Source organism: Chelonoidis abingdonii, chromosome 3, assembly GCF_003597395.2.
Source record: "Chelonoidis abingdonii isolate Lonesome George chromosome 3, CheloAbing_2.0, whole genome shotgun sequence".
Lineage (NCBI taxonomy): Eukaryota > Metazoa > Chordata > Testudines > Testudinidae > Chelonoidis > Chelonoidis abingdonii.
The window spans coordinates 57885818-57911280 of record NC_133771.1 but is presented as its reverse complement, the minus strand read 5'-3'; the positions used below and the strand labels follow the sequence as shown (position 1 = coordinate 57911280).

Genomic DNA, 25463 nt, shown 5'->3' with positions numbered 1-25463 from the left:
CCTCTTGTAAATCAGCCTGGCACTGAGAATTGTAGCTCTGCTCTCTAAGAGCATAGGAGAGATGGGGGAGAGAGCGTGTTACCTGGTCACCAGAAAGGTGTCTGGATTAATAAGGCACTGTATTGGTTTAGTAATAACAACACTGAAGGATAATGCTGGATTGCATGTGAGACTATCAACATACACATCCAGTTTTCAGATTCTGACCTAAACCTCATTACAGTTTTTTAAAATCTGAATTAATAAACCTGGGAATACTAACTTTGAGAAAAATGGAATGATTTAGCTTAAATAAAACATACCCTTGCTATTCTTGAGCAAAATGACCTCATCTTCATTCACACTCCTTCTTGGAACGCATTTCTTCCATGAAGCCTTTAAACAATAATTCAGCAAAGAAAGAAGTCTGCAAATTTTTAATACAGAGAGAGTTGAAATGTGTTGCAATTCCTCTTTAATTTAATGAGCCAATGTATTATGTGCCTTAATTTACTGACTGTCTAATATTACGTGTAAGCTCTTTGGGGCAGGAAATGTGTCTATGCTGGGTTTCCTTCACTGCAGAGCATGTTGACAGGGATCAGTGAGTAAGAAGTGGTAACCCTTATGCTGTTAGTGTTTTCCCTTTCCTGGTACGGATTTGCTTCAGCTTTCTTTCTTTTGTTTTTCCAGGGTGAGGAAGGTGCCCAGGGAGTCATAGGTGATGTTGGAGCTCAAGGCCCTCCAGTAAAGTATTTCCTTTTTGAATAGCACTATCAATTTGTTTCATGTCACCATATTTGTTTTTTATAAGCAATTAGACATGAAATAATATTGCACATCTATCTTTTAATAATAATATCACGCTGATTGTGATTAAAGGTCAAAATATTTAAAACTGTGCATAGTAAAACCTCACAGTATGCCCTTTTCTGCTCTCACAGCTTGGTTCTTGTAATGCTTTCACCTTGTAAATAATTAGTGTGGTCTGTCTTATATTACTTTTTAAACCACAGGGGGGCAACTAGATGATTGAACTGGGCTTTTCTGACCTTACTGTGCATGATTTTGGTGACCTAGGCCTGAACCTGAAAAGATATATATATATGTGTTAACTTTGAGACTTACGGTACATCTGCACTAACAAAAATAAAACAAAAAACACAACCCTGCAGCAGTGAGTCTCCAAGCCCAGGTCTACAGATTTGGGCTTGTGTGATGGCGCTAAAAATAGCCATGTAGATATTCTCACTTGGATTGGAGCTTAGGCTCTGAGACCACGCTGCTTACCATGTTTCAGACCCTAAGCTCCAGCCTGAGAGGGAACAGCTAACAAAGCTATTTTTAGAAATGTGCACCCAAGTCTGTAGAACTGGGCTCTGAGACTTGCTGCCATGGGTCTTTTATTTTTTTTATTTTATTTTTTTCAGAGTAGATGTACCCTTAGATTTTGCAGAACTGAGGATTTAGTGGCCACCACTCCTGGGCAGATTGTGGCATACTCCTTCTATGGTTTCATTGTGCCTCCCTCAAGAGTCCTAATTTCCCTGTTCCTATTTGGTCTTCCTTAGCTGTTCCTCCATGATCAGCCCTCCCTCCAGTTCCCATAGCTAGGACATGCAATAGGGAAAAGGAAGGAGCAAGGGGATCACTCCCAACAACAGAGCTAGGCCTTAATCATGGCATGCTTACTCCCTTTGTCAGAGTTTGCATAGTCTCTGGTTTCCTGCTTTGAGCAGGAGGTTAGACTAGATGACCTCCTGAGGTCCCTTCCAACCCTGATATCCTATGATTCTATGATTCCTAGTGAGTGAGTCAGGAGAAAGAAGTGTGGATGGTGAGGACTTATATTTTTCTGGGATTTAAAAGAGTTCTCTAATGCTTACTGTATCCAGGTTTGACTAGAGATTTGACTAGTGCAATTTTGGGGGAAATAAAATCATTCAGTAGGCCTGAACTATCCTTCACGCTCATGACTTTCAAGTCCTAGATCACGGAGGTCCAGACAAACATAAAAGTCTGATTAGAGCTTACAGAAATACGAGAGACTGCACAGAACAAAGAATATAAGCCCTTCTTATCCTTAATACTGATAAAATCTCCCTGATAAGTAGTTGCCTGAGCTCACTGTCCTAAAAAAATCCATTTTCTGTTCCCAAAGGGGGCCTGTAGTGTTCATCCTCAGCCAGGCCTAGTCATTTAACACACTTGTAGTTAGTGGCCCATGGTCATACAGGTTCTCATGTAGTTTATTCATCAGGAAATAATACATTGCTTTACTCATTTAACTCCACAGCTCTTCAAAATCACAATATTTTAAAGTGTTGTCCACTATAACCAAGGATTCAAGAGGCAGGGAAAGTGATGTCATCTTAAAAAAGGGATATGCCAGGCCTGGGGGTGGGGGTGGGAGGCTTTATAGGGAAGACAGTAAGGATTGAAATAGTCTGTAAGGTTTCTTAGAAATAAAAGCCTTAGACCCGGTTCCTCTGTCAGATTTTTTTTCAGGGGTTTACTTCAACTTTATGATCCTCAGAACAATGAGTGTTTTTCTGTCCCTAATATATAGTTGTGTTTGAAGACTCAGTGCGGTTTTGGTCAATCTGACAATTCCTCTAGACTGAGCTACCTGTGTTCTAATTTGATATTTTATTAATTGTACAGTTTTCAGATTACCACATGAATTAAACATTTTAATGCAGAAGCATTTGGCTCTTTTTGATATATAAGGGAAGGAATAAAATAATGACAAAGAAAATATGTAGTATCTTAAGAAGTCTACTATCTGAAAACTACCACATTTCTGATAACAAAATAGCAGTATGGTCTAAATTGTCACAGTACTTTTCTTATTTTTCATTTCCAGGGGATTCAGGGTTTGAGAGGCATAACTGGTATAATGGGAGCCAAAGGGAACAAAGTAAGTACTAGCAATTATTTCTATAAAATATAATGCAGCTGGTAGTCAGAGGTTGGCTCCACTACATGTAATTTTTAAAGCACGGGTCACTATGCAATGAGTGCTTTCTGGGTTTAGCCTTAAACTTTTGATACCCTCCTTTGCTATGCCTGCACTTTCCCTCTCCCACCAAGTGTGTTCCAGCAATTGCAACATCCTTCGGGTCAGGAGGACAGCCAACCCTTTCCTTTCTGAGTAAATGCCTTCGGTACATCAGTAAATTTTGCTAAAGTAGACTGTCTGCAGTTTCTTACTATTCTCTCCTTCTCCGCAAGACTTAAAGTAGTTTGGGATATCCTCTTGGTGCTCTTGGCAAGGCATCAAGCTTAACTGTGATATTAATTTACGTGAACCATAACCTTTTGAAATAAAACTGAAGTTTATTGAATATTCCTTTCCCCTAATTGTGTCCGCCTCAACCTTTCTACTTCTTCTGTCTCTAATTTTCACCTGCTTGCCTTGGTACATGGATCACTTTCATTAACTCAGCTTCAATAGCCTGTCACTGAACAGTGTGGTGCAAATCCACTCTGAGTATGCAGTGAAAGATATGGAAAGCAAAGCTTTCTTTCTTGTTCTACAATTCCCACCATATACCCCCACTATCCCCTTCAACTCCCACAGTTATTTGGCCACTTACATTCCTGCCCCAGCTATGTGAAATACTTACTGCTTCTCTCTGAGACACACATTCATTATTCTTTCTAAATCTTTCCTGAAAACATTTCTTTTCACTTTGGCTTATAATTGATTCTCTCTATAAAGCATTTTTGAAGATAGTTTCATGAGACACTATATAAAAATCAATTGCAATTCACATTTTGGTGTTAGTCCACTATGCTATATATGTGCAGTGTGTTTTTGTGTGATGCAGGGAATTAGTTAAGGACAACAATGAATTGTTCTGAAATAGTTTAAAGTGGCTTAATTCATCACTGTCCAGTACGTTTTGATAGAGGAATGACATAATTTCCATATATAACATTTGCTGGCATTTAATTATATAACTCCCCAAAAGGCAAACTAGAGTTTAAAAAGATTAAAAAGCCACTTTGTGAAAACTGTACTTATTTTAATAACCCAGAGCCAAATTCAGAGAGGTGCAGGGCACTTGCAATTCCTACTGAAGTATTTGGGATATGTAGGTGCTTGGTACATCTCAGGAAGTCAGCCCTAATATCTTGTGTTATCTCTTTATTATGTAGGGTGCTCGTGGCCTTGATGGTGACCCTGGTTCACGAGGGCTCCCTGGTGGATCTGTAAGTAGAGTTTTGTGTCAGCCAGATCATTCAAAGTGCTTTTAACTTTTAAAGAAGTTTATAGAAGTAAAGCAGGGGCTGTTTGCTTTGGCAAAGGGTTTTTTCTTAGTACAGGGGAGGGAAAACTACACCCTGTGGGCCGAATCCGGCCCATCAGGGCTTTCAGTCCAGCCCGCGGGATTGCCAGCCCCGTGGCTACATCTCGCTCCATGCAACTCCGGCCTCCGGGATGAGAAGGAGTAGCTGGCTACCGCCAGCTGGCATATGGCTCCTAGGAGATGGCTTTAACTGGTATAAGTCAGAGCAAGCTGAGGAGAGACTTCAGGCTTCTCCAAACTGAGCTAGGCAGAGACTAAGGGAGTCATTACTAGTGTTGTTTGCCAGCTTCTCTCTCATTTCCCCTTGGAGTGGATGTCGTGAGAAGGAAGTTATTCTGTGGTAGGCACAGCCTCAAGTGCAGACAGAACCAATCGAACTTCTTTTCTGCTTCCCCTGGGCTTCCACATCCTGACAGAAAAGCAGGGTATGAAGTAACTGGTGCTGCTCCCTCCAGCCTCTGCAATGAGCAGATGCCAAGTGTGTGAGCTGTATAGCAATCACAGCAAGGAAGGGACAGCAGTTGCTCAGAGTTTTCCCATCTCACCTCAGAGCTGCTCCTGTGGCCATGGAGAAAGAGGTGTCCCCATCTGGATCCCAGTAGTAACAGGGTTAATTCAAACACTTTGGTTTAACAATTTCAGGGCATTTTCTTCTTGACACAGTTATGCTCAAAGGCTACAATTCAGTCTCTTCAGGACCACAAGTGTCCCCACCCCAGACCCAGGGTTGGACACCACTGTTTTAGAGGCTGCTGTACGCTTACAGCTGGCTGCCGCTGTGAGACTTCTGGTTGCATTGGAGCTGTTCTAGTCACACCTCGATTCACGGCAGCATGATGTTTCTGCTATGTGCTTGCTTCATTTTCATCAGACCCGACTGCCATGCTCCTGGTGCCATGTGTTCCAAAGTTAGCTCAGACGTTCACTCTAACTTTCCCAAAAGTTCCTTGTTCAAAATCCCAACATCTAGACAATCTTGCATGTGTTCTTCTTACTGATGCCAAAGTCACAATGTTCTGCAAGTTCTTATAAAGGCTTCCAAGCTTTCTCCAGGTCTCTGCCCTTTTAATAAAAGCATGCCCATTTGTGTGTTACATTCAATATTGAAATGCAACAATCACCAAATTTTTAAAGAATGATCAGTACATGTATCCTCAGAGAAAATGTTGGAAGACAGCACAATGGGCATCCTTTTCTTCCCACTTCCCCACTAACCTCCCACATCCCCACTGGTTTCCCAGTTTTTCACTTCTCAAATCTAGCTAAACTAAAGGGGGGGGGGGATGAAGGGAAGGAAAAAGTAGATCAAATACCACCATTATTGTCAGTGACAGTTGTCACTGCTAGGCATCAGCTCCCCAGCTACAAAGGTTTTTAACATTATTGAGGTATAAGCAGATTCTGAGGGAATCTGGAAGTAATTGCCCCATATCCCCTAGGATCATTGTCTCCCCAACCTCCCTTCACAGAACATTCAACCTTATAGTTGATCTCATTTAATCTCTACTAGACAGGATTTCTTCATGCTTAAGCGCATAATCATAAACGGTACAAATGACAATATATGTAAATAATTCTCTCTCCAGCCCGTGATGTAACATTGCACAATTAGCCTGTGTGTGTTTGAGCATTTCTTTCTCAGAAGCGTCAGGAACAGATGATTTCCTGTAACTGATACCAGACAAGATGGGCCAGGTTAGCCTGGTATAACAGTTCGTGTTCTTAAAATGGCATATATAAAAAATAAAGAAAAAAAGTTTTTTAAAAATTGGGCATAACATACATGCATATTTTTGCCTCTATAACTGCCCACTGTCATAACACAGCGGCAAGCACTATTATGTTTTGGAGACACAAGAGTCTCTTGTTTTACAAACAAAACAGAAAAACTTCTCTTTGCATTATTCAGTTGAATGATAAAAATCACAGTGACTCTTCCCTTTCATACATGGGGATAAACAAATCATTTTTGAGTCCAGTACAAGCTAAATGTTGCCCATTTAAACAAGGGCACTTTACCTCTTTTCTAACAATATTTGTTTTGGTGAGGAAAGTAGCTTGAGATGTCATAACAAAAGAAATACAAGTTAGCCTTATAGCAGAGAAATTGTTCTAATAAAGCACCTTTATTCAGGTGGTATTGTGTATTGTACAGGTTTTTTCAGACATTCTGAGTCTGATAGTGTTGCTATTGAAGTTAATGGTGTAACTTGATAACAAAACAGGCACTTAGTAAAAGGATGTTTATTTCTCAGTGCCAAGTCAGTAAACTCCCTTTGGGCTCTGAAGGTCAAGCTGGGCTTGTTAACTATAAACTGCACAGGCCAATTAATGTCAATGTAAATTACACATTAGTTTCAATGTAAATTAGATATATTTCATTTAGAATTAGTGCATCCTGCACAGAAAAAATATAGATGTACTCACCTTCTGAGCATAAGTACCTAAACACCTGAAACAGTGTTGTGATCTAATAAGGGGAAGGGAAGTACCATCTAATATATCTTAAGAAGGTTTGAGAAAACTATATACCTATCTATAATTGCCTAAATGGACTGGTCAGCATGGACACCAGCATACAGTGAATGTAGATATCTTCCCTTCCCATAGTGAAGTGATTCCCTTTTAGAGGGTTCCACTGAATTACTTACTAGTTGTTTATAGAGTGAGAGTGCAGCCTAAGCGGCATATGGGTAAATGTGAAAACAAAAGGACATTTAAAAGGCAGTGGTGCTTATTAAAAGCTAGACCTTGCATCTTTATGCACCCAAATGCTAATTGGCTTCACTGGGAGTTTTAGGTGTTCCCAAGTAATGCAAGACTGAGCCATTAATCTGAAATTCACCAGTTAGAGGTCGTTATGTACCATTTAAGACCCACCTAAACCCTTGATTTGGGGCTCAAATGTTGCACAGGGCCAAGCATATGCTCTCTGCACAAGAGTGAATTTCACCTTTGATGTTTTACCTGATTTCATTTAATCAATACGACCAATTGTATTCTGAAAATTTTGCTAAATGAAAATATTTCCTGCAGGGAGACCAGGGACAGAGAGGTCTACGGGGAGAGACAGGTCCGAAGGGAGACAGGGTGAGTTCAAATCATATTTACCAGTAAACATTTAGCAATAATATTATATATCACATTACGTGTGCTGAAGGTAACTTACCAAATACATCCATGAATAATCATGTATTGATGCTTCTTGCATATGCCACTTCTATGTATCTTTTTTTTTTTTTAGGGTCCTCAAGGTATTAGAGGAATAACTGGCCTCCCTGGGCCTAAAGGAGAAGCTGTATGTATATCTATTTTTTTAAAAAATGTGCTCCCTATCATGATCCTTTAGATTGCAAATGCTGGGGAACAGCATTAAGACAAGCAAAGAATGTTCTTTATAACAATATGCTATCTGTGTTTCAAGGGCTTACCAGGGGTTGATGGCCGGGAAGGGATCCCTGGAATGCCTGGAGCAAAGGTAAGCTAACTGTATCCTATCTGGCTATCTCAGTTTACATGTCATTTGATTCATATTGTTCTAACTGTAATAGCTGCACTCACCTATATATTTTGTATGTTTTTCAATTGTGCTACTGCTTTTGGTTTCTGAACATTCCTGTGGTAATTTGTAGTAAACTTCCCCAGCCTAAATGTCTAAAATCACACTGTTTCTGCTTTCTAGAAATAAAGTTTTTTTTTACTGATTTAACTGAAGATTTTATACAATTTATGTAAATCAATTTTTTTTCAGGGTGAACCAGGAAAACCTGGTGCTCCAGGTGATGCAGGACTTCAAGGACTGCCAGTAGGTATCTGATACTTCAAATGTGAAAGTCCTATTCAGTTCAAACACAAGGAAGAGACCAGTTTTTCAGATGCACTTGTGCCAGCTTTTGTGCCTCCTCATCATACCTTCGGTGGAAAAACTGAGTGAATGGCCCAGGGAGGATAATTCCAGTGCAAGGGTGATCCTGAAGTGTATAGTCAAAATAGAGGGTTGCACACAAAACAAAGTCCTGGCTGTCAGCATAAAAAGGAAGTAGGTTACTAAAAAAGGGTGGACCAACATGCAACTTCCTTGGGAGTGCTTTTCGGGCTAAGGGTTCAATGTCTTGTGGCTGTTACAGGCAGGCATAAGTAACAGCCCGCAGGCTACTCTAACAGAGCACAAAGTAGAAGGCATGGACACCAGGATCAGAACAGTGTAAGTAGAAGCTTTACACATCACCCCCAGACTCTGTGCACCGTGGGAATATCTGAGCATGTGGCCCAATAAATTTTTAATTTTGCAAAATTTTATCCAGGCAGTGGATTTTACTAAACCTTGTCTGATAGTAGGGTGTATGAGTGTGGTTTATTTTTAAGTATAAAGGAATTCATTTACAAATCAGTAGAATGCTATTTTCATTCTTTCTACCAATATTTATTCTTTATTCAATTCTTTTTACTAATCATCTCTTTATAATTCTATCTGCCTATCTATCTGGGTTTATATACTTGCTCATCACACATTGAAATGAAAAGAGTTAAATGCCTAAATAACTTTCTGAATCCCATCCTGAGTGCCTTATAAATTTTAACATAAATACAAACAAGAAATTCTGGGCTTATTTATTTGGTATGGGTTTTAGATTCAATGCTGTAGGAGGTGAGGCTTGTGGTCATCCTGATGTGCAGGAGGCATTGCTATTGGGTTTTTTTTTTTGGTCTGTCTGAGTTAAAGGATTGAAGATATATTCTGATATTTGTGTATTAGGATTTGATTTTGTCTTTATCACCACTGAGGGCTCAGCCCTCAGCTGTACTGATCTTGTGTTTGGGGCAGCTAAGGAGGTGAGGTAGTGAAAGATGGCTTTCTGTCTTTCCTAATCTTGGGACTGGGTGGGGGCCAAAATGATCCACCATGGAAGTTAGAGCAGCCTAAGGCTGGTTGAATTTACCCAGATGGAACAATTCCTGCGGCTGTTCTGCCAGTCTAGGATTGCTGGAGTGCCCCATACTTCCTCCTGCCCCAAAATGTCCCATGTAGAAAGGATCTGGGGAAGCTAGTGGCCAGATACACTCACTTTATGTCAGTGAGGGATTTGCCTGTGATAGGAGAATCTGCAGCTGTCCCAGTATGGGGCTCTCCACATTCGGGTGTTGTGAGGGTTTCATTTAATTCAAACAGTATAAATAACTAAGAACAAATTTAATCCACTATAAAATACATACATAAAAGGCATAGCACTGCTCTGCTGTTAAAACACACAAGGCTATTCTTAATTCATGTGGATTGGTCACAGTCAAGGAGACGTATACCATACCAATAAATACATTTCTATGTTTAATCTTGTAGTTTGTAGATTTAAAATGTTGGATATGTTGGGTATATAAATAGTGCATAATGTTCCCAAATTAAAAACCTTATTTCCTTTACATTTGCAGCTAGAGAAAAATTCCGCCTTCAATGCCAGGGTAAAGAATACTTCCTGCACTGGGTCAAACCAGTGTCAAGTGTTAAACAGAAACTTTTCCAAAACATTCTGTTACAGAAGCAGATACTCAGAGAAGATATTGAAGGAACTAAGTTAAAATATCATTTGATTTACAGTTGCCTTCTGAAGTTGGTTCTGGTTTTTGCTATGTTTTTTCCTAACGACAGAGAGCACTTGCTGTGAACGGTTATATACAAGAGAGGGAATGTGGAGTGTAAACAAGAGAGAGGGGTCTTGTAGTCTGAGCATAAGACTGAAGTGGGGAGTTCTGGGTATTATACCCACTTCTGAATCTGGCAGTGGCAGTGACTTATGTTGTGACCCTGAACAAAGCACAATCTTTCATCTCCCTGTGCTGCCTTTTGCCTAACTATAAAATGGGGATAATACTATTTACCTACTTCACAGAGGGATCAGGCTTTATCAATTGCTGTTTGGAAAGTGCATCGAGATCTTCAGGTGAAAGGACTCGAAAAGTATAAATTATGATTGCGATAATGTAAAGTTACATTTTTAACAACAGTTTCAGCAGATGCTTTTTGTACAGTTCTAGACTCCGTAATAACACACAAATGACATTTAAAATGTTAAAGAGTCCTGTGGCACCTTATAGACAAACAAACGTATTGGAGCATGAGCTTTCGAGGGTGAATACTTCGTCAGATGCATGTATTCATCCACGAAAGCTCATGCTCCAATATGTTTGTTAGTCTGTAAGGAGCCACAGAACTCTTTGGCGCTTTTACAGATCCAGAGTAACACGACTACCCCTCTGATATTTAAAATGTTGTTTCTTTTAGGGTTTACCTGGCTCCCCAGGTACAAATGGTGTTTCTGGCCCAAAGGTAAAATAATTTAAATAATCTACTTCCTTTCCTCTAAAACTGGATTTTGTGTTTATCAAATTTTAAAATAGCCAGTGAAGTATTGTTCACTTGTCATTATGGTTAAATGAAAAATAACCATTGCCATAAGAAATGATAACATGCCAGTTAAGTGAACAAAAACTTAATCAGTGGTTGGTCTGCAGTTTTTGCAGTTCTTTCACTGTGACAATAGCACTGATCTTGCGTAAAAGATGAAAGAAGGTTTTGTTGATTCAAAGTACTTAAAAGAAATTTTTTTTTAAATGCAGCATATAATAATTCTGTGAAATTCACTGCAGAGGATATCATTGACACATATAGCATAGTATACTTCAGAAAAAGATTAGATACGTTAATAAGAACAGCATATGCAGCTGCGTTAAATGGATAAAGAGACGAGCTTTCAATTATAACAGTTCAAATAACTGAAAAATGGCTGTTCCAATTCTGCTCAAACTCTCCGTGAATATTCACACAGGGCCTGAACAAAAAGCATTGAAACTTTCAGATCAAAAGAAATTTATTTGAGGAAAAAACCGTGAGCAACTCAAAAAAGAGATTAGCTGGAAGTTGGGATTCAATTTAAATATATGGCATCCACTATAATTGGAGTCTTAGTGTGATTGGTTGCTGTACAAAAATAAGGGAAGAATTTAGGGGAATTGGATGGAGGAGAATCAGGTGGAGAATAAAGAGTAAGAGCAAAAATGGGTACAGCAGGTGGTTTGATTTCATTGCTTGTTAATTTATTTGTTAATTCTCTTGAACTGCTATGGTTACTGGTAGCTTGGTATGGCTAACTTTTTCACCTTTGTATCTAACAGGGCAATGCAGGTACCCCTGGGATACCAGGTTTAATGGGAAATTCTGGTAAACCAGTAAGATCACTTTTCTTCTTTTCTGAATCTTTCACAAGAACATTTCTATTTTGTGCAAAGAGTCAGTTTTCAAACATGCTCTGTTCTTATCATCATGAAAACAGGGAGAACAAGGACCACAGGGGATAGAGGGACCAATAGGACCAAGGGGTCCACCTGTAAGTACTTGACTTGTTTCCTACTGTGCATATTTGGAACTGTGATGTCTGAGGTCCTGGTTGATGAACCGAACAATGTGGTATACATATTACTTATCACAAGTGCCAGTTACTTAAGGAAAACAGTAAGCTCTAATTCCTTAGTCAAGTGGATGCACATCAACCCACATTAAAAAGCAGCTGTGCTCACAATTACAGTATATACAGATTTCAGCTGGACTCAAAACAAAACAATTGACACAATTATTCCACAATTTATTTTGGGTGGCGGTGATGGTGAGTTTGAAACTGAAACATGGATCCTAGCTAGTCCCTGTTTTCATAATGGGCTGAGGAGAATCCCCAGATCCAAACAGAAGGACCCATGGACGCACACGTAGAGACCCCTGGTCAAGGGTGGGAACCAAACCCAAGACTGTCAACACCAGCAGCACAATGCCTACCACTAAAGCTAAAAAAGTAACTGATTAGCTATCAGTAAAGAGTATGCCCTTATCCTTTACAGAGCCAGTTATTAGAAACAGACACCATCATGTGCTCTGAGCCAGAGCTGTACACACACACCTCTGAACACTGGAGTGTTAAACATGTGAATTTTGTGGTTTGGATCCTTTCTAATGCTTTTACTAGATATATTACTCTCTGGTGGAGGGAGCTGGACAGGTAATGCTTTGAACCACAGTAGTTCCTTCTGGTTGAAAATACTGGTGTTCAGAGGCGCATGTACTTTTGCTGGGGACTGCTTCCATAGCACTAGCCTACTTCGGAAAAACATACAAGAGGTTTCGAAAGATGGCTAGTCCAGGGTAAGAATAAGACTTGAGGGGGGGTGGGATAGGAGAAGCAAAGAATTACATAGAGAAATATGGTGGCACTCATTGAAGCGTAATGCTGAAGACAGAGGGACAGAGTCTATGCTGCGGATGAGATATGAGAGATGGTGGCTGTAGGGGGCTGGTAATAGCTTTTTGATTTTCTCTCTCTGTCTCTTGCCTGGCCCCAGTCTTGGTCCTGAGAGAAGTTAGAAGAGCATGAGGCTGCTGTAACTTACTGGAAATGGTCCCCAACAGACTATCTGTGAATTGGCAATAGCTTTAATGCACTAGAATTCACAGTGTGAGACCATTCGCTGCTCAGAAGAACTCATGCTCCATGACCTCTGTTTGCGAGTTCCTCTCTTGCCGTCCCACTCCAGAGGTGCTCACTTGGAGCCTTTAGGCCTTGTGCTGTGATATAACATTAGTGATTTACTGGCAGGGCTGGCTCCAGGCACCAGCATTCCAAGCTGGTGCTTGGGGCGGAAATCTGCAAGGGGCAGCAGTCCCTGTTGTTTTGCCCCCAAACAGCGTGCCAAATTGCCGCCGCGGGCAGCAGGGGTAGTCCGTGCGCCGTTAGGGCAGCAGGCGCGTTTCTGTGGTGAGGGCAATTCGGCAGCAGCTTCTATGTTTAGCTGTCCCTGGTGGCTTCAGCTAAACATAGAAGCTGCCGCCGAATTGCCGCCGCTGCGGAAACGTGCCTGCTCCCGCCGCCTGCGGTGGCAATTCGGTGCGCTGCTTGGGGCGGCGAAAACTGTAGAGCTGGCCCTGTTTACTGGTTAGGGGAACCAGGCAGGGAAACTGGCTCCTATAAACTAATTGTTCTCTGACTTTAAATATTCAACAAATCTCAGCTAAAGAACAAGTTTACTTTTCCTTTCCGTATGTTTCTGTGGTTTGCATTGTCATTTGCTGAATGTACTTTATTACAAAACACTATTTTCTTTGGAACACACCTACCCATGACTTTTGGCCATTGGCTGTCCAGGAAAGATATAAAAATAGATAACATGAATATCTATACTCAGCATGTTGTGACACAATATCTCAATGTTAAGCTTGCCTAACTATACTCACCAAGCTTGGGTTTGTTGAAAGCCTCCAACTGCATTGTATTGGATGGAATGGAATTTGTTTTCTGAACCCTTCTCCTGGCATTGATCTCCTAAATACTTGAGAGAGACATAAAAGTTAATGTTAGATCAAGAACAAAGTATCTCTCTACATTGACAATGCAAGATAATCTGCTAAACTATGCTTTTAATCCCATAACATGCAAGTATGAGTTTATGAAATCAGCAGTCCATAGAAACAGGAGTTGACTTGCTGGGTTAATTGTTAGTAAACCTGTTGTCAGACAGAAACACTCAATGAAGATTAAATATAGTGATTTTTCTGTTTGTCACTGCAGAGATCAGGGGAATGTGTTCCCCTCATTTTGTTTCATCATTCAGTAATGTAACAGTTTCTGTAAATATGTGAACAATATGGCAAAAAAAATCTAGAAAAGAGTGACTTCAAATCCACAAAAATGGAGGGACAGCTTGTAAGTGTTATCATTAGTAGGGTAATAGAATACCCACTGCACGTCACACAGGTTTATGTAGAAGTAAGCTGTTTTTAAGCCATAGTATTTAATTCTCTGAAGTTTATAAACCACCCTTCTGATGAAAATACTGAAAATATTCAGTATCATTCTGCTGAGGAAAACGGACTGTGAATGGCTACCACATCTTCCTGCTGGCTGGCTGGCTGGGAAGTCCAAGTCTTTTTCACAGACAAGCTTCAGTGATAGAAGAATCAGGAATCTATGTTCAGCCTAAGGCAGGTAGTTGAGACTCACTTTATTTTGGGCAAGATTCTGCCTGGTCCTTACTTATATGTGCAGTTGTGTAGCAGGAGCAAGCAGCATTCCCTGTACACCTTGTGCAGTCAGCATTCATGCCAGGCATATAGCTCTTGCTCTCAGGAATGCAGAGACTGCTCTGCCCCTACGACTCAAGAACAGTTTGCCTCCTACCTCTCCTCATCTCTGCACTGGCATGCAAGGGGAGCAGACTGTGCCCAATAGGTGTAGCACCCTTGTGCTCTCTGCACTGTCCCTTACTCTGGACTGTGCATAACAGGTTGGAGCTATCATCTGCAGCTAGTGGCAGGAAGAAGTAACTGCTGTATGGTTTCTGCGTATGTTGGAAGTAGGATTAGTCCTACTGGAGGTGTAGGGATGTCTATTCTCCAACAGAACTGATCCTGTAGTGGGAAGGGGAGTGCAAAGGAAAAAAAAAGGTCTTAACATAAAGTCTTGTGAAATCCCAGTATTAAGTGATATTTTTAGTCATTGCATCATATGGTGACAGCATTCAGAACAGCTGGACATGAACCTAGAAGCTGGCCCCTAAATAAAACATGCACAGTAAGGAATGCTCTAGTTTGCATAATAAGATCTGATTTCCATAGTGTTTGAACTATTTTTGTGTGTACATTTACTACAGCTGGGCAAATCAAGGGATTTGTGCACTTGCATATGTCTAGTCAAGAACTTCTCTTTCCATGAACTTGTGCAAAATCCCTGATTTGTGCCCATATGTCCAAAGAGTAAGAGCAGGCAGAGACATGGGCCAGGCAGAACATTTAGCCCACATTTTATTGACAAAATAAAACTGTCACTTTATCACACAGTTGCATCATGTCCCAGTTGAATCTTCACTAAACAATGATAGTAACTGTCCACTGAGTGTGGAAACAAAGTTTCATATGTGTCAACAAAGCGTTCATCCTCCCTGAACCAGTCCTGATGAACACTGCCCTGCTGTGGTGTTATGGAACAGTGTGCTTCTGGAGAGGCCATCATTTGACGGTCATGACTAGAACATCTTGACAAAAAGAGGGAAAATTCCACAATGTTTTTCAGTATATCCACAGGTTTTATTTTTAAATAAAAATTTCAGAATTAGACATTTGCAATATTTTGACCAGTTTCTACAACTGGTCAAAAATGGAAACTTAAAAAAATTCATATTTTTCAATTGTATCCGTTTTGGAAAAATTGAAAAATTTTGACCAGCTCTGTTCATGACCAACCATATACAGTCATCAAAGATCCCATGGTTGCTCTTCAATTAATTATTTCTTTTGTCTTTCCTTCCCCTCCCCTAATCTCTACTTTGGTCACCTTTTTACCACTTATTTCACTTTCTTCCTTCCTCTCTTCTAACTTTTCCTTTCCTCAAGTCTACACTCTCCATCCTCCTACTGATCATTCCCTTCCTTTCTCTCCTCTCCAGGTTCCTTCTACTGTCAAAGGCCCTCTACTCATATTAAGCCCGTATTCCATTTACCTTCCTAGCGGAGGGTTCTGTGGCAGGAGTCAGGAAGGGTCTGGAGTTCTTCCCTTTTTCTCCTGACAGAGAAGAGGAGGAGTCACCAAGAAGTCCCTGCTATTAGGATCGTTTTCTTAATAGACCTAAAGAAGTGAGAGAACTGAGGAGCCACAGCATCTTCTCTGGGTTAAAAGGAAGGGGAGTCAAAAGAGTTGTGTTATCTCTGTCCTCTGCTTTAGTGCTGTGGAGAGACAACAAGGCTAGTAATTGCTGAAGGGCCAGGACACCCTTCAGTGTGGGATGATGAAGCCAACAAAATTAGCACTCCTCCAGTGTGCCTCTGTGGTATAACTTGATATGCAGAGGGGGAGTGAGATTCTTGTTTACAAATTTAAACGTGATTTTTTTTTCTATTTTATTAACAATATTTGCAGGCTGCCTCTTTTACCTAAGCAGCCTGCAAGAGACACTTACCAATGGAAAATTCCTATTTCTGCTGGCAAGTGAGTTTTCAAGCCCTGTTGCTGCTTCTGTGCACTATTAAATAATGGCTGCATTTCCCTCATTGGTGATTACATTTCAGTGGTGAAGAAGTAACACCTCTATATTAGAATCATAGAAGATTAGGGTTGAAAGAGACCTCAGGAGGTCATCTAGTCCAATCCCTGCTCAAAGCAGGACCAACACCAACTAAATCATCATCTTGTTAACATTTTGGGAACCTGTGGGATGTAAGGTGGTATATAAATAGGACAATTTTTATTATTAAAATCCACAGAAGAATATTGTTACCTTGGTTGTTAGCCAGTCAGTGCTCAGAAACCAGAGCTGTCATATCCAATAGCTTCAACATTTATAATAGTTTTCTAGAGGAGGTTTTAATGATTCAAAATGAAGATAATTAGATTACATAGTCTATTGCAACAGATAAAATACTTTTTATCTGTTTGTTGGAATAGATCATACAATCTTATGTGCTTGACTACTGAAGATTTTCTGTATAGAAACAATAAACACTTGAGAAAATATAATCATCTATCTAATTTTAATTAGAAAATTGGTATGGGCCATTGAGAAAAAGTCTGTTATAATTTATGAGCTTTAATAAAACAGGAAAATGACATCCTTACATTTGTAACAAGAGTACCATGCAACTTGCATTTTCTAATTTCCAGTCAAACATATCTTCTTTTCCATTGTAATTGTTTTGTCAGTTAACATTATGTTTACATCACATTACAAATCATTCTAAATAATTACTGAACTCACTTGTGGTTTAAATCTTTTTTAAACTGGTCATTGTGGCAGGTGGCCCAAAAGAAATAATTCTTAAACGTCAAAGTGTCAAGCCTAATCAGTGAGGTTGACTGTGTTCCCTTAAGTAATTATCTGCAATTTTTCCTCCCCACACATTTATTAAGATTTAGCAGCATTTAATTTTTCATGGTGAATTTATACTAGATACTTATTCCTTTTGCTTTATTCCCACCCTTGCTAGTCGGTTAAAATTTTGTATAGTTCTGAATTTGTTAAATAGCTTTGGGTGTTTTAAGCTTTAATAGTAAGTTGAGTAAATAACCTTGAGATATGCATGTATATTAGCTTTTATATACTGGCTGTTTTTTAAAAAATATTTAGTATATACAGTAGTTTTTAGCTAAATTATTTTCTTTATCTGTGCTCTAGTGCAAAGATTATTTTCATAGGTACAATTATAAGACCTTTTTTTCAGCTTGAAATGTATCCTGGATTGCTGTACTAATTGTTCTGTCACTTAAACCAGCTTTTTGATACCAGGTCCCTTTACATGCCTCAAATTTAAAAAGTGGGTCCATTTTCTTCAGTTGGGCATCAACACAGTGGCAGGATAAGTAGTCCAATGTCTTCACCTTGCCAGGACGTACTGTAAATACACACATTTTTTGGCACTGATTGTCCGTTTAGTCTTAGAGCTTAACAAATAATGAAGTTGTTTTTAAACAACCCCTAGGGCATGGGGTAGTATTACTATTCCTGTTTTAAAGATGCACAGATAGATGATTAACATCACACAGGGTATGTGAAGCAAAAGAAGAACCCAGGATTCCTGGTCCTCATTTCTAAGCCACTAGATTCTCCTTCCTGTGCCTGACCTGATTTTGAACTGATAATGTCTTAGGCCATACGATCACTTGGCATTTGCAATAAGCGTATGTTAATACTTATCAGAGTCTATATTTCTACTGTATTAATATGCATACACACATCTTTAACTATTTAGCCCAGGTAACTTTAAATAATGCTGGATGGTTAATGGAATGTCATCTGTATTCTTGATGCCATACATTCCATGAATAATTGTTAGTGTAGCATTGACAGAGAATGTCACGTACAGAGGTGTGACCATCCTGTCTGACAGTATAAAACTGATATTAAGCCACTTGAAAAAGTTAGTTTTTGTTAAAGATTTTTAATTTTTTTTGCTGGCAGTCTCAGTTAATTCAGGCTAGAGTTTGCATGTGGGCTGGCGGGGAGGTGGAGGAGCTGTGCTACAGACAATGTCCCCAGGAAGAACCCTGTTTGGCTCAAGGCAAAACTGCACACATGCACTCAAATTTACCCCAAAGCGTATTTATTCTTTGCTGAAATAGTAAACTCTAACAGGACTGGGTCCTTGCCTATCCTACGAGCTGTTTTGCATTACTGGGACAGATGACTTGTCCCCTTGCATAGCCACCAATGCTCTTCTCTGCTCGGATGCACCTGAGGACCCAGCCCACAATGGATGGTGCCTTTTACCTGAGAATCTGAAAGGACACTGGAGCTAGATTGTGGCCAGCCCCTTTACACACCAGCATGGCAGCTGCATCACCCTTAGAGAATGTACCCCTCCTCACCCCATTTCTGGCAGCTATCACCACAGTGGTGCTAGGAAACAGCATGGACTGTGCTCCCCAACCACACTGTGGCTGTGGCCAAAGCAGGGCACAGGTGAGGGGGAAGCACCTTGCATACGCCACTCCCCATCCCTGGCTTTTGGGCACCCAAGACGGGCAATCACAATTTGGCCATTAATGCATTGATGCGTGGAAGTTCCTTTTAAAACATCGGATAAAAGGCACTATGTACTACAAGTGCTCATTCCAGCCGGCAATAGTACGTTTTGGCGTACATTTTTAGTGCAGTGCTTATAGGTTGGGCAGGAGTCATAGCTAAATCCCTGATACAACATTAAAATTTACTCCTCTGAGATGTAGGATGAAAACAAATATTGAGATCTATAATAAATTAAGGGTACTTCTACACTTGGAGAGAGGGGTCTGATTCCCAGATCACAGAGAGATACTTGCACTTTTCATTGAGCTAGGACACTAAAAATAGTAGTGTATCTGCAGTAGCAGGGGAGTGGTAGCATGGGCTTGCTGCCCTAAGTACAAACCCACCTAATCCCTGTGGGTCCATACTTTGGGCAGCTAGCCTGTGCCATGCTCTCCACTGCCCATGTTACCATGGCTACACTGCTATTTTTAGCTCACTAGCAGGCGTGCAATTGCGTGTATGTTTATACAAGATAGGAATCACACCCCCAGTCCCAGGTATAGACGTAGCCGTAATGAATGCCAATTTGCAGTGACAGTAAGCCATTGCTAATCATAATGATGACTGGGTTTGCAAATAATGAATGTTGTAAAAGAAACAAATACTTAGCAATTTGAGATTTCATTAAGCTTTGGCTATACAATCTTTGCTGAAAGGAGAGGAGAGGCTGCCAGTTTTTGTGTAGATTAGTGGTGCAATTTAGTGAACTGCAGTTAGCAAGGTACTATAGTAGTTCTCACAATTTTTCCCTAACAAAAACATCACTGTAAAATTTATAGAAGCCCAGTAAACCACTGAAATAGAAGAATTAACCTGAGAAAAAGTTCTGTATTGCATTACAGGTGACTTGAATTCACCAACAGAACCTATCTCCTTTTAAAAAACTCCATATGGTGTGAAATCCAAACCAGCACAGAGGGCTGGTTGAAGTTTCACCATGCAGCATAATTCCTGCATAGGGCACAAAGGAGCACTGGCTTCCATTTCATCGCAGAGGCTGAAATAGCAGCTATGGAGGGCTGCACTTCATCATTATTATTAATTAGTATTATTATGGTGCTGGATGGATGACCTGATTGGGAGTTTTTATTCTCATAACCTGTGCCAGAAGCACATTGTGCATATGAAGGTCACAATCCTGCTTCCAGTGAAGCTAATGTTAAAACTCCCACTAATTTTAGATGGGGGGGAGTGATCCCTCCACAGCTGCAAGATATGTAATATAAAATCTACTTGCCTTATATAAGAGATAAGCTAAAACTAATGTGTATAAGCATGAGATGTTCTTTCTTGATGATTAGAACTGGTCATGAAGTCTTTGGCCCACATCCTCAGCCTGCCATCCAGCTGCTTTGCACTGGAGGAGCCAGAATGCTGTTGTAACAGACTATCTGGGGATTCTGTGATATCAGGGCATCCCCAAGTAGCAAAATACCACCTACTTCTGGCCCTTCCACCCCTGACATGAGTGATATGCTGGGGGCATAGCCAATGTGGACAATATTTTTATTGTCTATTCTGTTTAAAAAGTGAGCAGTGAATAGGTGACTTTTACACCTTTTATGAAGACTATTTTGTGTTCTGGTGATCTCTGGCCAACAAAATAGTCCTAGGGGATCATTTCTGTCAGGTGTAATGTAGAACAGGTCTTGGGCTGCTTTAAATTATGCCTGGTGCTAATGTAGATCCTGGCTGGCCCTAGGACTGGGAGTTGGTGGTGGTGGAAAAGTGGCTTTGAGTTGCTGTCTTCCTGTCTTTCCACTCAGGTCCAGTGTCAAGCACAGCTCATCTGGACCCAAAGATGTGACATTAGTATGAAATAATCTATCCAATAACAGTATCTGTGGTAGCAGGTGATATCTTCAATGTATTTTTTCACCATACTAGGGAAACAATAAAAAATACTAGTATTTCAGGAAAAGCTACAAATTTAGTATCGCATGACCAGAACCTGCATGATTCAAGTCCCAATTATTTATTCTGTGTCAATGTAATTGTGTTGAAAGGATTTATTTTACTTGCATGTCATTCAGAAATGGTCCTATGTGGCATCCAGATATAAATGGTTTTTAAACTGATCTTAGTTCAAATTAAATCTTCTTTCTTGAACCTGAAATCTAGAACAATATGTGACAATCCTGGGTAGAAGTGTAATACAGAATTCATGTGGTTAAATGTAGGATTTACAGAAGATTACTGAGTTTTTTGGGTCACAGGGTGAGGGTCAGACTGTTACTATGAATAATGCTTTCACAAGCCATACTTTTTAAAAAATAATGGCTTTAACAGCACAGGAACTTTGTTGAGGAAATGACTGGGAAAAAATCTTTCTAAATTCTTTGATCTCTCCAGGATACCTCATTATTTTGTGAAAATTTGAGAGTTTAGTCTTTCTAACCTTGTCTGAGAAGCCAATCCATGCATTTATGACATATGGCGTAAAATGCATTTTTTGTGTCTCCTTTTATCCACTCATGTCACAATTTCCTTTTCATTCTGAAATAGTAAATTAAATACTGTATGTCATATTGGAGTAATTAGATCCACTCTCAGCCAGATCTTTTAGAGCCACACACACATCAGATTAAAATAACCAGTCTTTATAACTGATAACTTTCACTGCTAAATAAAGAATGTTATTGTCTCGTTACATGCTACATCATGATTTACAGCAAGTATTATCCCTAAATTGTATACGATATGAATTTCAAAAGTCCCCAAAGACCAAATTTTTAAAGGTTTTCAGGTGTTGTGGCACTCATCAGTGCAATGGCTAACTGATTTAGGAGCCTAATTCTCATCTTCTAAAGGGATTTAGGCACTTAGGACAATCACTGGAATTTAGGCTCCCAAGGGTCTAATGCCTCTAGAAAGTGAGATTTAGGTGCCTAAATCAGTTGAGCCTTGCAACACTGAGCACTGCAATGCCTAAATACCTTTAAAAATCTCAGCCTATGTAATTTAGGTGCCTAAGTCCTATTGACTTTCAATAAGACAGACTTCTAAGGGCCAGATTTTTAAAAGTATTTAGGTGCCTAAAGATGAAGGTAGGCACTTAGTGGTATGTTCAAAAACACCTAGGTGCCTAACTCCCATTGAAATATCTTTAAAAATCTGTCCCAAATTCCTTTTGAAAATGGGACTTAGGCGTTTTTGAAAATTTCTTCAAATTTTGAAATTCATCCATAGCATATATTTTAAAGAGATCGTGCTGGTATTAATATATGGATATGATGTCTAATATATATATAAATTTAAATTTTAATATGTACACGTCATGAGGTTAAAGCATAATTAAAATGTATGCTTGTCCTGACATCCATGATAAAACCCACAAGTTTTAGGGTTTTTGCCCCCCCCCCCAAAAAAATTCATGGTCTTTGTTACCTCATTGAGTCTGCTGCTGACCAGAACTCTCCCATGAAATTTTCACATTTGGCTCTGGATGTGTCCAATGTAAGGGAGTATGAGACTTTAGGCTAATAGTTAAAAGCCAGATTATGATATGCAAACTCACACTGGGCCTCATGACCACACTTATGCATGCATGTAAGTCTCATTGATGAGACTTAAAAACACATGCCTAAAGTTAAGCATGTGCTTAAGTGCTATCTTGGATAGGGATAGACTTAATGAAGTGATCAAGTGCTTTCCTAAAGTTGGCTAGTGATGAGCGGCTACTCACTGGAGTAGTCCCACGGAGACGATCACTTCTGTGAGTAATGGCTAACTGGTGTGAGTTAGGGGTTCACAGACTGTCCCTAAATATTATTAAATAGTTGTAATGGTAAAATAGACCTTGCTTGTCTGTATTGGGAAATTATGAGAAAAGTCCAGGAATGTAATGTTAATTAACATAGTGTATGCCATGACAGACGTATAGTGATTTTTAAACAACTTTTAGGAACTTTTTAGTTTTATGAGTCTTGTATTTGTTTGCATTAATATACATGAGCCTTAAATTAGAGCCCACTGATAAACAGTAATTGAATAAGATTGAGGAGGGAAAAGGTCATCCATTTACAATTAATGAGAAAATAAATATTCAAGATTGTAACAATGCCCTTCTGTTTCTTTAAAGGGTAGCAGAGGTGAGCCAGGTCCTGCCGGGCCTCCAGGTCCACCAGGGAAACTGGTAAGCAGCATATTTCAGTTCCCATCAGCTTATATTTATTTTCCAGGAACTTATGGCATCAGAAGGAATCCTTACTCCCCTATTCATTTACACAGGGAGTCAGGGGAGTATGATGAAAAGGATGATTGATAAGCTTCCTTTTCAGTACTTTGTGTCTGTAGTAAAATCAGTGTTCACATTTGAAAGCATATGAAAATGTGTTGAGACTGTATTGTGGTTATGAGAGGTGGCAAGATAGAAAAAGAGTAAAGCTTTTGTGTTTTGTGTGAAGCCAAAGCTGTAAGATTGTGTGCGCGCTATGCATTTTCAAGAAGCAGAAGTAGTGAAAGACCAGCTTTCTGCTAGTAGCTACCTAGAACTAATGATTGGGACAGATCATGAATGACCTCTTGTACTACCACTCAAACAATATTTACACAGTACTAGTTAGAAGCACAGTTGGAGAGGTCTGAGCTGAAAGAGCCTGCTGTTAAGGAGGAATGTACAAGCCATGGGGGATATATGACAGGAATTTTTTTGTTAAGAACTAAACTATTTAGCACTAGGGCTGGAGGGGAAAGTCCAATAAGTGCTGCTATTTGTGTTCGTCAATAATAAGTTCCTCAAAAGTACTGTTTAGATGGGCAAGATTCTGCAGTCTTCACTCACACAGAGTATGCCCCGACTGGGACTACTCTGGGAATAAAATCCTACTCAATGTGTGTAAGGGGCCAAGAAACTGGCCCTTGGTTATAGTTAGCCATTGGTTCTATCCAGAAACAATACTGGGAAGTTTCCGTCCTTGGTTTGTTTTCACAGGGTCCTGAAGGAGACCTAGGACTGCCGGGACTGCCAGGTCCTTCAGGCCTGCCTGGCGCCAAAGGTGATAGGGTAAGAAATGTGCTCAAATGCACCATAAAGAATGGCAACATGTGGAATACAATGATTTTAACATCACTCCTTCATTGTTATGATTATTAATTTCTTAGAGTTTCTTGTTTCACACCAAAATCAATTATAACTGTGTAGAAGTTGGGTGCTCTAAATGTCCGATGGCTAATTAAGGCTCATAAGAATCTACCAAAAAAATCTACCCTGTAAATAAATAAGGTTACAGATAAAATTTTCAAAAGTGTCTCAGTCCCTTTGAAAATCACTGATTTAGGCACTTTTGAAAACGGGAAGTCACTGAAAATGTTACCCTACTTCAGTATCTGCAATGTTTCTATATACTCTGTATATACTATAGAAATACAGTGACTGCTGAACCTTCTGAGGCTATCTATGCACATTCACAAGGTACAAGTATCTCAAACAGTATTTTGTAGGGAAAAAATTGGGCCCCTGAGAAGCCTCAGAATTCCTACTCACTTGCTGGCGATTTCCTGCTTTGCAGGATGAACGTCACTGAATAACAGTGGATTCTTATACAAAAGATATGCTTTTCCTCCAGTCGCTCAGGATGGACATGGAGAGTCCACACTGGTGATGTAGAGAGGCTAGGCGTGGGTTGTGGTTTATGCCCTCTTACTCCTATGCTTGCCCACAGAAGGCTTAGTAACAATTTTTTAAATTACTTATCTAGGTAAATTGGCAAGTTTTTAAGGGCCACCTTGAACATTCATTCTCTCTATACTGCCATCAAGTTAGTATATTTCTGTGTGGTTTTTCAGAATGTTGACTTCAGGTACACACACTCCTAGCCAGCTGTCAATGCTGCCAGATAGGAATCTGCAAACTCCTCTTTTTAGTATCAAAGAGTCTTTCTTATTTCTGAGGGTACATCCAGGTGACTTCCATTTATGTATGTGATTTCTGAGAAGATTTCTACATTTGCTTTTTTTTTTGTTTTAAGCATAGGGCCAACTTCATTCCCAGTGTAACTCCCTTAAAATAAATAGAGTTATGCTAGAGGAATTAATTCAGCTCATTGTTTCTTATTACTTTTCCTATTTTGAGAGAGAGCCCTATATATAAAACCATATTTTTAGTCTATTTCCTTTTTCATCCCATAGATGCCATGCCTTCCACTGAGCCTTCCCACCCTGCTTGTCCAGAAGATTTGGAAACGGCTACTTCTGGAGCCAGTTTCAGGCTTAGACAATGGGGTCACTCCAGACTGATGCAAATTCATCAGTGTCTCCCTCCTCCCTTCCTGATTTCCTGGGGACTGGATGTGCTATGCATGCAATGCATCCAGCCTTACTTGAATCAAAAACCCAGTGGTATGTGCATTAAGAGCTGATGTACAGAGAAACCACAAGAAGCCATTTGAAATGCATGACAATTCATTTTAACAATCCTTCCAAACAGGAATTATGCCACATATTCTTCATCACCATCCACTGGGACCTGTTCTATTTACCTGTATAAAAATATAGAGGACCCTTGTAACTGCAAGGTAGCACTTTGGTGGATCTTTCATATTTATGTGAAGAAGTGTGGGGAAAGCAATGCCAGCT

The 25463-nt window shown here is 39.8% G+C and overlaps 1 protein-coding gene across 1 annotated transcript in view; it reads left to right on the top strand.

The window, feature by feature from the left end:
• The window catches only part of COL9A1 (collagen type IX alpha 1 chain), a 100721-nt gene that overhangs the window by 49672 nt on the left and 25586 nt on the right, over positions 1–25463 (top strand). The window contains exons 18-29 of the mRNA XM_032785687.1: positions 673–726; positions 2846–2899; positions 4144–4197; positions 7332–7385; positions 7540–7593; positions 7720–7773; positions 8047–8100; positions 10573–10617; positions 11463–11516; positions 11621–11674; positions 22969–23022; positions 23821–23892. Of these exons, the coding sequence (XP_032641578.1) occupies positions 673–726; positions 2846–2899; positions 4144–4197; positions 7332–7385; positions 7540–7593; positions 7720–7773; positions 8047–8100; positions 10573–10617; positions 11463–11516; positions 11621–11674; positions 22969–23022; positions 23821–23892 (657 nt within the window). The remainder of the gene's footprint in view (positions 1–672; positions 727–2845; positions 2900–4143; positions 4198–7331; positions 7386–7539; positions 7594–7719; positions 7774–8046; positions 8101–10572; positions 10618–11462; positions 11517–11620; positions 11675–22968; positions 23023–23820; positions 23893–25463) is intronic.